The sequence below is a fragment of the Chelonia mydas genome, chromosome 28, assembly GCF_015237465.2.
Source record: "Chelonia mydas isolate rCheMyd1 chromosome 28, rCheMyd1.pri.v2, whole genome shotgun sequence".
Lineage (NCBI taxonomy): Eukaryota > Metazoa > Chordata > Testudines > Cheloniidae > Chelonia > Chelonia mydas.
The window spans coordinates 7,360,703-7,373,215 of NC_051268.2; the positions used below are offsets into that span (position 1 = coordinate 7,360,703).

The 12,513-nt window shown below is 45.8% G+C and overlaps 2 protein-coding genes across 9 annotated transcripts in view; one reads left to right on the forward strand and one right to left on the reverse strand.

Moving 5' to 3' along the window:
- The window catches only part of LOC102934530 (zinc finger protein OZF), a 1,287,564-nt gene that overhangs the window by 620,972 nt on the left and 654,079 nt on the right, over positions 1–12,513 (reverse strand). For 3 of the 6 annotated variants that reach the window (XM_043537268.1, XM_043537267.1, XM_043537285.1), the window contains exon 1: positions 1,390–1,460. In XM_043537268.1, coding sequence (XP_043393203.1) covers positions 1,390–1,445 — 56 coding nt within the window. In that variant the 5' untranslated portion in view covers positions 1,446–1,460. Of the gene's footprint in view, positions 1–314; positions 432–856; positions 1,027–1,389; positions 1,461–1,551; positions 1,973–2,642 lie in introns of those variants that run through there. The other 3 variants (XR_006287727.1, XR_006287728.1, XR_006287729.1) reach the window with 3 other exon arrangements.
- The window catches only part of LOC102930400 (zinc finger protein 501), a 1,110,025-nt gene that overhangs the window by 471,316 nt on the left and 626,196 nt on the right, over positions 1–12,513 (forward strand). The gene's annotated exons all lie outside the window — the stretch shown is intronic.

The following is a 12,513-nucleotide window of genomic DNA, read 5'->3' on the forward strand; positions in this document are numbered from 1 at the left end:
AACCAAAGTATGTGTGGGAGATATCAAATCTATCAGGAGCTGATTTTCCCCAAACCCTTTCTCAGAGGAGAGAGGAAGGGGTCAGTTTTGGCCTGCATCTCACCAGAACACTCAGGGGAAAGCGAGATTGGGGAGGGACCTGCTGCCAGTTGTCAGTCAGAATAGGAGGGAAGCCATGAGTGACATCTGCCTAATGATTCCACATCTGCAGGGAAAAATCCTGAAGTTGGAGAGCTCACAAGGTCTTTGTAGGGCATCCCATATGTTTCCTGCATTTCCAAACAGTTTTTGAGTTGGTTTAACCAATTCCTCACCTGTGCAGGCAGCTCTCAGGAGCACTTCTTTCTCAGAGCCCTGGAGGTCTGGGACCCACGGCTCTTCCCCTTGTTCCAGCTGCGAGATCACATCAGGTTTGGGAACTGGAAACCCTACTCCAGGCAAAGAAAACAAGGGATGTCAGTGGAATTTGTGGGATACTTGTCACAAAGAATATTCCATGGTTTTAATCCCAACTTATTTTTAAGCAGTAACATTCCAAGGCCATCTTCGTTGGCTCAAAGTGGCAGGATAGTTATTATTATTCTAAATCACAGTCATTACCTTAGTGCTCAAGGAGCAACTAACAGTGGGTCCCCATTGTGCTAGACAAAGTACAAAGAGAGAATAATAGATGGCCCATGGCCTGAAGAATTTACCATCTAAATAGACAGACAGACAGAGAAGGGGGAAGGGGCAGAACCTACTGTTAGAATATAGGTATTCAGGCCTGCCTGTAAAGCTTATACTTTAAGGACTTAGGTGTATTTTTATCACTTAGCTACTGAAAAGGGGTATAAAAACAAAGAATCAAAATCACAGTCCGCTGTGTGTGGGCATTCTCTCACTAGGATAGCCTCAGACTTATTCTTAGGCTAAGGCCGTTTGCTAAGCAGCAGGGGCAGCCATAACCTGGGAAGCATAGGGTCACATCCTCACATCCCAAACCAGTCACATGGACATAAAGTGGTATTGGGCTGTTAGGAAGACGATCCTGTCCGGACAGTGCCCATCACCACCAGATAAAGAAACAGATCTTAAGATGCTTAAAGAAAACTTAGTTTGATAGCATCCTGTCTGGCAAGAAATCACTTTTCCATGCTTGTGAAACCCTCATTTCTGTATTGTTTTATCTTCATGTCCACCACTTTTACCTTGTTAATCAGTCTGGTTCTCTAATTGTTTCTGTCTGCTATATAATTAATTTTGCTAGGTGTACGTTAATTAGGGTAGTGGGACATAATTGGTTAGAGAATTATGTTACAATATGTTAGAACTGGTTAGTTAAATTTCAGTACAATCATTGGTTAAGGTATAGCTGAGAATATTACTATATAAACCTGTGAGCTCTGCCTGTTCAGAGACTGTTCCTCATTCAATGCACAGAGCAAGTTTTTTTGCTGGGACATTGGGCAGACTTTTAAAACACAGCAGGGTTTATTAGTCAACTGAAACACAGCATTGGAAGGCCCTTAGATTAGCACCGGGAAGCAAAGATGACAATACAGTCCATGCTGGCCAATGCCCTTGAGCCATGCTGCTGTAGAAAACAGTTTGGTTTCCTTTCACTGTGCCTGTCCATTAGTCTTCACTCCGGTAGAGCTCCCTGCATCTGTGAGCCCAGTTCTTCCTGCTCCCAAAAACATAACGAGTCCATGTATGCTTCACTCAGCCAAGCAGAGATCCTCCCATGGACAGGTGAGAATTATTCCCTTGTCTCTGTCGGGTATTCCATTGATGTAGGTTGGTCCCAGCCAGTCCTTAATGACCCATTCATATCACCCCATGACAGCTACGTGACAAAACACCTCATGTCTCCTTCTCTTTATAATCATAGCAATACCAATCACAGAGGGAAACTGAAGTGTGTATTGGCATCATACAAGTATCACCAAAATTCCTACCTCTATCACACACACACACACAGCTCACAGCCCTTGGAGAGAAAGCAAAGCACAGGAGCTGGAGCTTAGTCCAGTGAACACAGTGGAGGACAAGCTGCAATCCTCAAACCCTGGTCAAAAAGGAGAGGCATATGGGTCCCCACCCATAGAGAGGGGCTGGCTGGAGGCCTCATACCTGAGAGGGCATTCCTTGAGCCGACAATGGAGGCATGTCAAACTGTGACATCACAGAAGCACATTTTGGGGAATTAGGAAATCTACTGACTCAGGTGTAATGGGAGGGAGAATGAAACTCTTCCCAGTGTGTGGAGAAGGCTGGGGAATTAACCACTAAAATTCAGGAGCAACAGCCTCTAATTCTTCCGGAAAAGGAGAATGTAAGAAACAAGAACTGGGCCACGCAACCTCAGGAGGGCCAGGCTCAAAGATCCAAGGAACCTGGAGGGAAGACAGCTTGTGGCTGCTGCAGATGGGGAGAGCAGGGAAAAGACACTTTCCAAACTCTCACTCCTGTTGACCCCGACCTGATTTTCTGATCTATGACCTAGTCTCAGGTCTTGTGGGCAATTTTATACTCGCTAGAGGTAAAATGTCATGATCAGAGTATTGCTTATTAGCTTGGAACATGGGTGGAGGGGCAAGGAGGTGAAAGGAAATAAATGGGTTATTAAGGGCAGGGACTACACTACAGCCGAGATCAAAGCTCTGAGATGGATCCACTGATGGTCGATGTAGCAGGTCGAGTAAAGACCCGCCAACTCAACTGCAGATCTCTCTCTCCAGTGGACCCCTGTACTCCACCCCTGACGAGAAGAGTAAGGTAAGTAGACCCTGCGGCAACTCGACCTAAGGTACATCGACTCCAGCTACATTATTCACGTAGCTGGAGTTGCACAGCGTAGGTCGACTTACCGCGGTAGTGTAGACATAGCGTAAGCTTGCAACAGTTAAGGGCCTTATATTACGTTCAGGCTTTGTGGGAGAAGTTATGCTGAAGTCTGGCCTAAGGAGAGAATCCTAGGTCAGATATTTTGTACCTTCGTTTTGAGAGACTAACGAGTAACCACAAACAGGTGCAACACACCACAGGATTCTGAAAGAAGGAAGTTTGGGGCGGGCTTTCACAATTAGGTTGCTATGCAGTGTCTCAGCAGTTGGACCGCATTCATATAAATAACTGTGAGTCGCCATGGACAAGGGCAAGTTGTACCCCCATACGTAATCTTATGGGTGTAAAAATGGTACAGGCTACACTACCACCCTGTGACATCATCAACAAAGTGCCCATTTGTGCCTGGGTAGGGGCCCTGCTATGGGAGGGAGGAATGCAGCAAGGACTGAAGATCGGTGGCCAGGGTCTCTGTGCATAGACATGGGGAGGTTATATGGGGAAGGGGGTAATAAGTTGAAATAATATTTGGCTGGAAAAATGTTTAATGAAGTGAAACTGAACAGAAATAAAACTGGAGTGTAGGCTCTAAAGCAACAAGGCTTGGGTAGGGATTCGGGGTTAAAGGTCTGGGATCCCCCACAGCTCTATATCCCGAAACCTTTCGTCCCTCCCACTGACCCCCCCGGGCCACTTCCTGGGTGCCCTTCCTCCACACTCCCCTACCCTTCTTCCCATTACTCTCAGCCGGTACCACCTCCAGGCACCGTGGGAGCTTCTTGTGTTCTCTCCTCATCTCTCACTACCTCATCCCTCCCTGCTGCTTCTGAACTCTAACCCTGCACACACCCTCCCCATGTCCTGGCACCCCAGGATTATCTACTCCCCCTTCTCCTCCCCTCCTACGGCTCTGTTCTCCCTTCACCCATGGGGTCATGAAGGGGAAGATTATTCGCTCTCCTATTAATAGAGGAGCTCATCTGACTGTCACACAAGCCATGCATAAGTCATACATCTATTACTCAATTTAGAATTCTACAGGCGACATATTTTCCTCTTAAAATGAGCAAAAGGCATGAAAGCTACAGTTATTAATGTAGCCAATAAGGATATATTAATTGCAATTTTAAAATGACTGACAGCACCAAAAAGGCACGTGTCCAAAAATTATACTAGTGTGTGGGATATAAGGCAAAAAAAGGGGGGGGCAAGGAAACTTCTCAAAACTTCTATGATGAATAAAAGTGTAAAGTTATTACAATTCAGGTTTTTTAGGGACCCCACAGCTTCTAATAACCGAGGGGGCAGGACTCCTTACCCAGAAAGGCCACCGTCTCATAGTTCTCCTGCATGACATCCCTGTAGAGGGTTCTCTGAATGGGGTCCAGCAGAGCCCCTTCTTCCCTGGTGAAATACACAGCCACCTCCTCGAAAGTCAATGGCCCCTGAAAGAGAGAGTCCAACACTCAGTACCTGCTGCCCCAGTCACAACTCCACTAGTCACAGAACAGCAGCACCAGGTAAATGGAAGCTACGGGAGGCACATGTTAACAGAGTCCCAGCCCACCTTGCTTAGAGCAGCCAGGAGGCACCAGAGGGTAGAAAGAAAGACATTTCTGTTTCCCAGCTGGCAGACAGAGGCAGGGTCTTCACATTTATCACATAGCTACTAGCCAGAGCTTGATAGAGGAGATGGGGCTGTCTCTGGACCCTGCTGGTGACTCCCTGGTAGGAATCCCAACACTCTCCAAATAAAATATATGGAAGAAAGGGGAAGTCAAGTGTAAAGAATATACGTTAGAAGGTCAGAATTGTAGAAAATTGGTAAGTAAAGCTATCAGAAATCAATGATCAATCAATGAAAATAAGAAGGAAGTTTTTAAAAGTATATTAACTACAAAATTAATCCTAACAATAGTAGTGGTAAATGACTAGACAGAAATGGCAGAATTATCAAAAATAATGCAGAAGAGGTAGAAGCGTTCAACAGATATTTCTGTCCTGGATTTGGAGAAAAACAGATGATCTACTAATATCATAAGATGTTGATACAAACATGACACATGCACACAAATAGGAAAATCATATTCAGAAAATCATAACAATTTCCCCATACGATTTTTCCCTGCTAATGGATATTTTAGGTTCTGCCACACTGTGAAGCACAGAGTGAGCTTATTCCAGTACAGGCCTTGCCCCCCCCCCACCTGTGTGTAACCCTCTGAGACAGGGTGAAACCCTCCCAGTAACAGAATCTCTATATTACACTTATAAAGTTTGCGGACGATGCAAGCTGGGAGGGGTTGCAAGTGCTGTGGAGGATAGGATTAAAATTTAAAATTATCTGGACAAAGTGGAGAAACGGTCTGAAGTATATAGGATGGCATTCAATAAGGACAAATCCGAAGTACTTCACACAGGAAGGAAGAGTCAGTTGCACACATAAACATGGGGAATGACGGCCTTGGAAGGAGTACTACTGGGGGTCATCGTGGATCACAAGCTAAACATGAGCAACAGCGTTACACTACTGCAATGGAAAATCAATCACCGAGAGGTAACGGGCCCCGGGATTGGCCCTCCACCCAAGACGGAGTCGTCACTTCTCAAGAGTCAGCTGGCACAGTAACGCAAGGCTCAGGTGACCAGCCTTGCTCCCTCCCAAACTATCAGTGGGAAACTATTGGGGCACCACCAAACAACTGAAACTGGGGTTGGGGGGAGCTGACGGTAACACAGATTTAATCATCCGAAATCCCAGATATGAATAGTTTAAAGATACATGTTACACATGTATGGGGTGGAGGGGCAGGCCAGAGTGTATAGGGGAGGGGGCTTGTTTGGAGGAGGGGCAGACTGGGCAGAGCTAGGGCATGGCTGGACTAGGAGCAGAAGGCCCAGCTGGGGCACGACCATGTCAGAGATTTCTCTCATTGGCTCTGTTACAAACTGCCCATGACAAACACTTGAAAGAAGGGGAGACAGAGCTGGAAATGGTGGCAGAAGAAGAAGGTGGAGAAGGAGAGAGACATCTGAAAGCATGACCATTATTCCCATTCCACCATAACAAATAAAAGTACAAGAGAAGGGAGCTGCACTTCAGAATCACCCAGCAGCTACGTGGAGAGAGCACTGGACAGGGACTATTCCTGGCTCTGGCACAGGCCTGCTGGGTGACCTTGGGTAAGTCATTGCACTTCTCTGTGCCTCTGACTGCAAACTTGTATGAGACCCAAAACTGCCTATAGGGCTGCTAACTCCTCCAGCCAACATGGCTCTGTGCAAAAAGCTAGAAAATTCACTTACAAAAAACATTATGAACGCAGGATTTGAGGTTGCCTGGAGCTGTCTGCCCCTCCAGAAGAGAGATCAGCAAAACTCAAACTGGTAATAATCCGGAAATGCAGAGATAAGATACACACCAGCGTAATCCTAATTCTCACCCATTGGAGCAATGACCCTTTCTTTACTCCTACAACACACCTATGTGCACCCGGCCATTTGAGATAGTGCCTGTCACTAAAGTATGAGGCAAAACAACAATCAGGGCACACAATAAAGCACTTTATCTTTGCTAAGGCGGAATTTGGTTTTAGGTGAGTTGCACTATACAGGAGCTGCTGACACCTGTTCTACACTCAGACACTGAGCCTGCTCCCCAGAAACAGCCGCACACTTGGTCAATTGAACACGTCTTCACCCCTTTTTACAACTCTTTCATCCTTTCTCACACAAGTTCCAGCTAACATTCTACATTCACTTACCCATCGTTAAGCACACACGCTGCTCTCAGATCCCACCTCACTGCTGATCATTTCCATGGTAAACAGTCCCCTGTTTCCTCCTGACAACATGCCCAGCTCAGTGCAGAAATGATACAGACTGGAAGCTCAAGGTACACATGCACCTCTTTCCTTTCATCGCACACATGGGGGGGACTCAGACCCAGATTGTCTCATATCACAATCACACCTCCACCAAGCTGTTCTAACTAACACCTCTACCTTTCTGTGCAGCCACACCGAACAGAGTGAGTGCAGCTGGAGTGCAGGCAGAGAACGCCCAGTGGCTGTTGCCAGCTCCAGGGGGCAGAGTTAAGGTTGCATTGGCATGCACATTAGCCCTGTATTTCCAAGTTTTTGGAGGTTTGACTTTTGCTGAACCTGACATTCTGGCAGGGCCCAACATACTGCTGGGCAACCTTACTTCTGCATTAATGAAGGTGTCAGTGATTCACACAGGCAGAAAGGCCCTGGGCAAGGCAAGCCTCTGTGGGGAAAGAGAAGGGGATAGAGCTTACAGTTTCTCTGCCAGTCAGGAAGGGGTAGCAGCGCGGGAAGACTGGCAGCTGATAGTTGGAGGGGTGAAGAGGTTTGGGGTAGGGTGGGGGCAGAAGCAGCTGGGGCTGGGCAGTCTCCATGGGGGACATTTGCTCCTCCTGTGCCCCTTCCACACCCCCTTGCGAGTAGAGAATGACCACCCTCTCCCCACCCCCAGGGGCAGCCGGGTCTCGGGACTCTCCCAAGTTGCACCCACTAACTCTCTTCCCATTTGGGGTGTAGCTCAGGGCAACAATTTCCCACCAAGATGAACCCAGCTGGCCGCAGCCGTTCTGGTGCCACAGGGGCCTCTGGTGGGTGAAAGGCAGAACTGCAGCACTTCGCGGGCAGAATGTATTTTCTTCAGGGAAAAAAAAGAAATTCTGCGCCGGACGTGAATTCTGTGCGTACGCAGTGGCGCAGAATTCCCGCATGAGTAACTCACACCCTGCACAAACATCACGTGCTCACTCCCATCTCTTCTCCCTATGTCTCCGAGTCCCAGAGCTGCTGCTGTCATTAATGCACACAGGCTTTCTCTCCCATTAGTGCTGGCAAGACCCAATCCAGTGACAGGACTGAACCCTTATTTTCCCATCACATGGGACAGTCTCAGCTGAGGGGGAGGTGAGAGTGGAAGGGGGTACAAAGGGAAAAGAGTTGTTGTAGCCATGTTGGTCCCAGGATATCAAAGAGAGGGATTTTTAATTGGTTCTAAAAGAAATTACCTCCAAGAGATCTGAAAGTGGCAGAAGGAGACATAAACAGGAAGAGAGAGCTCAGGATGCTAAACCAAACATTTTCAAGCCCCTGGAAGAAATTACATTTCCCATCTGCCCTTCTGTGTGGTTGTGTCTTATATGAGGGACCACTCCATTCCTCTCACAGCAGCAAGGGGAGACTGCAGCCAGCCCCTGAGGGTCCTTCCCCACCCTGGGATGTGAAGGATCCTTGTCCCTTAGGTTCCACAGTGGCCAAAGGAGTTTACTAGTACTCCCTCCCCAGATTCCACAGGGCAGCAAGGGATAATTAGTGGGTTATGAGAATTAGAAGACAAAAATTCATTAAGAACAATGATATTTGTGTGTTTATTATTAAATCCCCAGACATCCATGAATCCCCATCCTTCTTCCGATGAGATATAAATATCTAAGGGATTCAGCTACTGATCCTACAGTGAGTTTCTGCCCCTCCCCACATCTATAGCAGTACTTTTAAGAACAGGCCAGGGAAACGTAAATACTTGGAACCAAATTCCAGAAGCTCCTGAGCATGCACAAATTAAAATGACACCAAGGCTCCGTTTCTCCAAGGACCTGGCTCCTAGTGCAAAAGTATAGACATTCCCCAGAAATCTGAAATGGCCACTTCATAACTGATAGAATGTTATTTATCTATTGACTTCTGGGAATTACCAATAAAAGAAAGAACACAGTGAAGGTGATACCATGAGGGAAAGATCTCATGTGTCTTTACAAATAGGTATAATCTAATCTGGGACTTTATACACTACAATGCCTTATTCGTAGCCCTATCACCATTGCCTGGTGTCACTATGGGGCAGAATTAAGGTTGGGTGCCTTAGCTGTGAATTTCCATCCCCTAGCACATTGCGATTGCTGTTAAGTGGGTTTGGCAAAATTCATTTTGTCTATTTCTTTTTTTAATTTCAATAGATGATATAGATATTTATTTTTAAGCCCTTTTTTCAATGTTTACAATTTCAACGTTCAGATCTGTGGGAAGTTATGGGAGTGGTCAGACAACAATTATTTAATTACAGTAAATGTTGAGATTCAAAAAGCCAAATCTTTATAACTGTTCAAACACAAATTGTCAATGTCACATGCAAAACATACAGTGTAAATATCCATAAATCAAACTCTACTTTCTCCAGAAGCATTTCTATATTTTACCTATATAAACATTTTTTCATCTCTGTGTGTACAGTGAAATCAACATTTACTGCAATTTATTCATAAAAATCCAATCCTTTCAAGCGTACTTTTAAGTAATGAAGTATTTTAATTCTTTCACTTCCTAGACTGTAATGCCTGCTTTGAGGATAATTACATCCTCCCTGTGATGTATTTTACTCTCAATACCGTAACCCCATCGTGATGTAGCTCCTGTCTGGGAGCTCTGCTGAGGCCAGTGGCATTATGATCAGAAGGGGACACTCTGACACATGAGGAGAGACACATGGGGGAGGGTGGAGGATGAGGTAACATGGAGACTACCAGGGTTGAACATGGCCCTGCCAAGTGCGGGGAGCAAACTCCCTTAGTCTCTCCTCTCTCCCACCTCCCAGAGTCAGTAACTCTGATAAATCATTCCCTGAAACCTAAATCCCCCCGGTATGTGAGAGAGTGATTAACGCAGGTGCCTTAGGGGCTGCAGCGCCAACCCCCTGCCTGGACGAGGGGGATGAAGAACTGCAGTAGAAACGGGTTAGGCTAGGAGAGGGCACAGCTGATGTGGGACTGGGAGCTCAGTTGACCAACAGGCCAGAACTCATGGTGGGTTGGGACAAGAAGTTAACAGGACTCGGTAGAGGCACTTCTGTGTATTTTCCCCGTTTACCATCCTGACATGTATTTAATTTTGAAACTTTTCATTCAGATTTAAAACACATTGGAGCTAAGATGTGTTGAGGCATTTCCACTTACAGTGGTACAGTTTTAATTAGGTGCTTAATCAGATGCAAATGCAACACAAAGCAGGCAATAATTGGTGTGCTTTCCTTCATTAACTTGACTGTGTGCGGTGCATAGCTTTAAAAAAGAAAAGATGGTGTGAGAGAGTGTCAAAATTTCAGGCATTAAGACATGGAAATTAGGTGTAAGTTCAGTTCTCATGCGTTTATCTCGTTATTTTAATTTCGGTTTTGAATCGGTATTAATACTACATTGTTTTCATAGTATTAGAGTCTATTTGTATAATCGTTTGGAAGATTTCATTGGATATTGTGAACCAACCATCTTAACCTTTTATTTTGAGATTACTAAATACAATCCAGCGCCGCACTCCTGAAAGTCTGCAACCCCTGGCCGGTGACATGCTCCCTAGAGAGCAAACACCTGACAAGCCCTTTTACCCTAAAAAGCACTTTGGCTCTTTGACATTGTTTTGATGCCACCAGAAAATGCTATCGGTAACCAGGTAATTACTGGTTTCAGAGCAGCAGCCGTGTTAGTCTGTATCCGCAAAAAGAAAAGGAGGACTTGGGGCACCTTAGAGACTTGTTAGTCTCTAAGGTGCCACAAGTCCTCCTTCCCTTTTTGCAGGTAATTACAGCATACCTTCACTAGGTATAGTTCTACCAGCTATGTGCCAAAATTCAAATGGTTCTGTTTGGTTTATCTTTCATTCAGCTTTGCAATTATTAGATCCCATTTAACAACTGGAACTGAAATAACCAAAGCAAGTTAAGAAGAGAGTGACATCGGGTACAGGCAGGGGTAAAACAATAAAGAGAAAGAACTGACTAAGCAAAAAGGAACATCCCAAACTATCAGAGCCCCAGACCCCCGTCCAACTGAATCTACCCAAGCCAGGCATATCAAGCTGGGCCCCTGAAAAATCGCCCATCCCGTCTGGCAGTGAATGCCGCGTGTTCCAGATGGAGCTATGGTGTGTGCGTCTGCTCTGCTGACATGCTGCTTTGGTACGGAAGGCACCACGGCCACAGGGAGCAGAGACATGGACTCCTACAAAACAAAATCCCAAAATTGCATACCCTCCCGCACCTCCACATGGCCACTCTCAGCCTAATGCTAACAGTTCCTTCCAGCCTTCAGCAGTGTAAATAAATAAAACATGATGTTACAATAGGTAGATCATGCCAGAGCAACTTGATCTCCTTCTGTGAGAAGGTCACTTTTTTTTGGACAAAGGAAATGCAGTAGCTCTAATCTACGTGGATGTCAGTAGGTATTTGATACAGTTCCATATGGGAAACTATTCGTTAAATTGGAGAAGATGGGGATTAAGATGAGCACTGAAAGGTCGATAAGGAATTGGTTACAGGGGAGATTACAAGGGGTCATGGTGAACAGTGAGTTGTCACGCTGGAGGGAGGTTACTAGTGGAGTTCCTCAGAGATCAGTCTTGGGAACGATCTTATTTCACATTTTTATTAGTGACCTTGGCACAAAAAGTGGGGGTGTGACACAAAGCTGGGAGGGATTGCCAACATGGAGGAGGCCAGGAATATCATCCAAGATCTGCATGACCTTGAAAGCTGGAGTAATAGAAAACGGGATGAAAATCAGTAGTGCAAAATTATGCACTTAGGGACTAACAACAAGAATTTTGGAAATAAGCTGAGGACTTATCAGTTGGAAGTGACAGAGGAGGAGAAAGACCTAGGTGTACTGGTTGATCACAAGATAATTATAAGCTGCCAATGGGACGCGGCCGTGAAATAGGTTAATGCAGTCCTAGGATGCATCAGGCGAGGTATTTCCAGTAGACACAGGGAAGGGTTAGTCCTGTTATACAAAGTACCGATGAGACCTCATCTGAAATACTGTGGGCCATTCTGGTCTCCCATGTTTAAGAAGGATGAATTCAAAGTGGAACTGGTGCAGAGAAGAGCTACTAGGATGACCCAAGGAATGGAAAATCTGCCTTATGAGAAGGGACTCAAAGAGCTTGGCTTGTTTAGCCTAACCAAAAGAAGGCTGAGGGGAGATAGGATTGCTCTCTATAAATACATCACAAGGATAAATACCAGGGAAGGAGAGGAGTTATTTAGGTTAAGCACCAATGTTGATACTAGAACAAATGGATACTGGCCATCAGTAAGTTTTGGCTTGAAATTAGGCGAAGGTTTCTAACCATCGAAGTGAAGTTTTGGAACAGCCTTCCAAGGGGAGCAGTGGGGGCAAAAGAACCAACTGGTTTCAAGACTGAGCTGGATACCTTTATGGAGGGGATGGTAGGACGGGACTGCCTACAATGCCATGTAGCCGATCTGCGACTGCTAGCAGCAAATATCTCCAAAGGCCGGTGATGGGAAACTAGATGGGGAGGGCTCTGAGTGACTACAGAGACTTCTTTCCCAGGTGTCTGGCTGCTGGCTCTTGCCCATATGCTCAGGGTCTAACTGATTGCCATATTTGAGGATGGGAAGGAATTTTGCACAGACTTAGATTGGCAGAGACCCAGGGGGTTGGGGTTTTTTCCCTTCCTCTTCAGCATGGGGCACGGCATGGGTCATTTGAAGGTTTAAACTAGGGTAAATGGTGGATTTTGTTGTAATTTAAGGTCTTTAAATAATGATTTGAGGATACACTGATGGCGATCAGGGCCCCATTGTGCTGTGCTTTGCAGAGAGCCTGACTGAGATCAGCACCCCCAT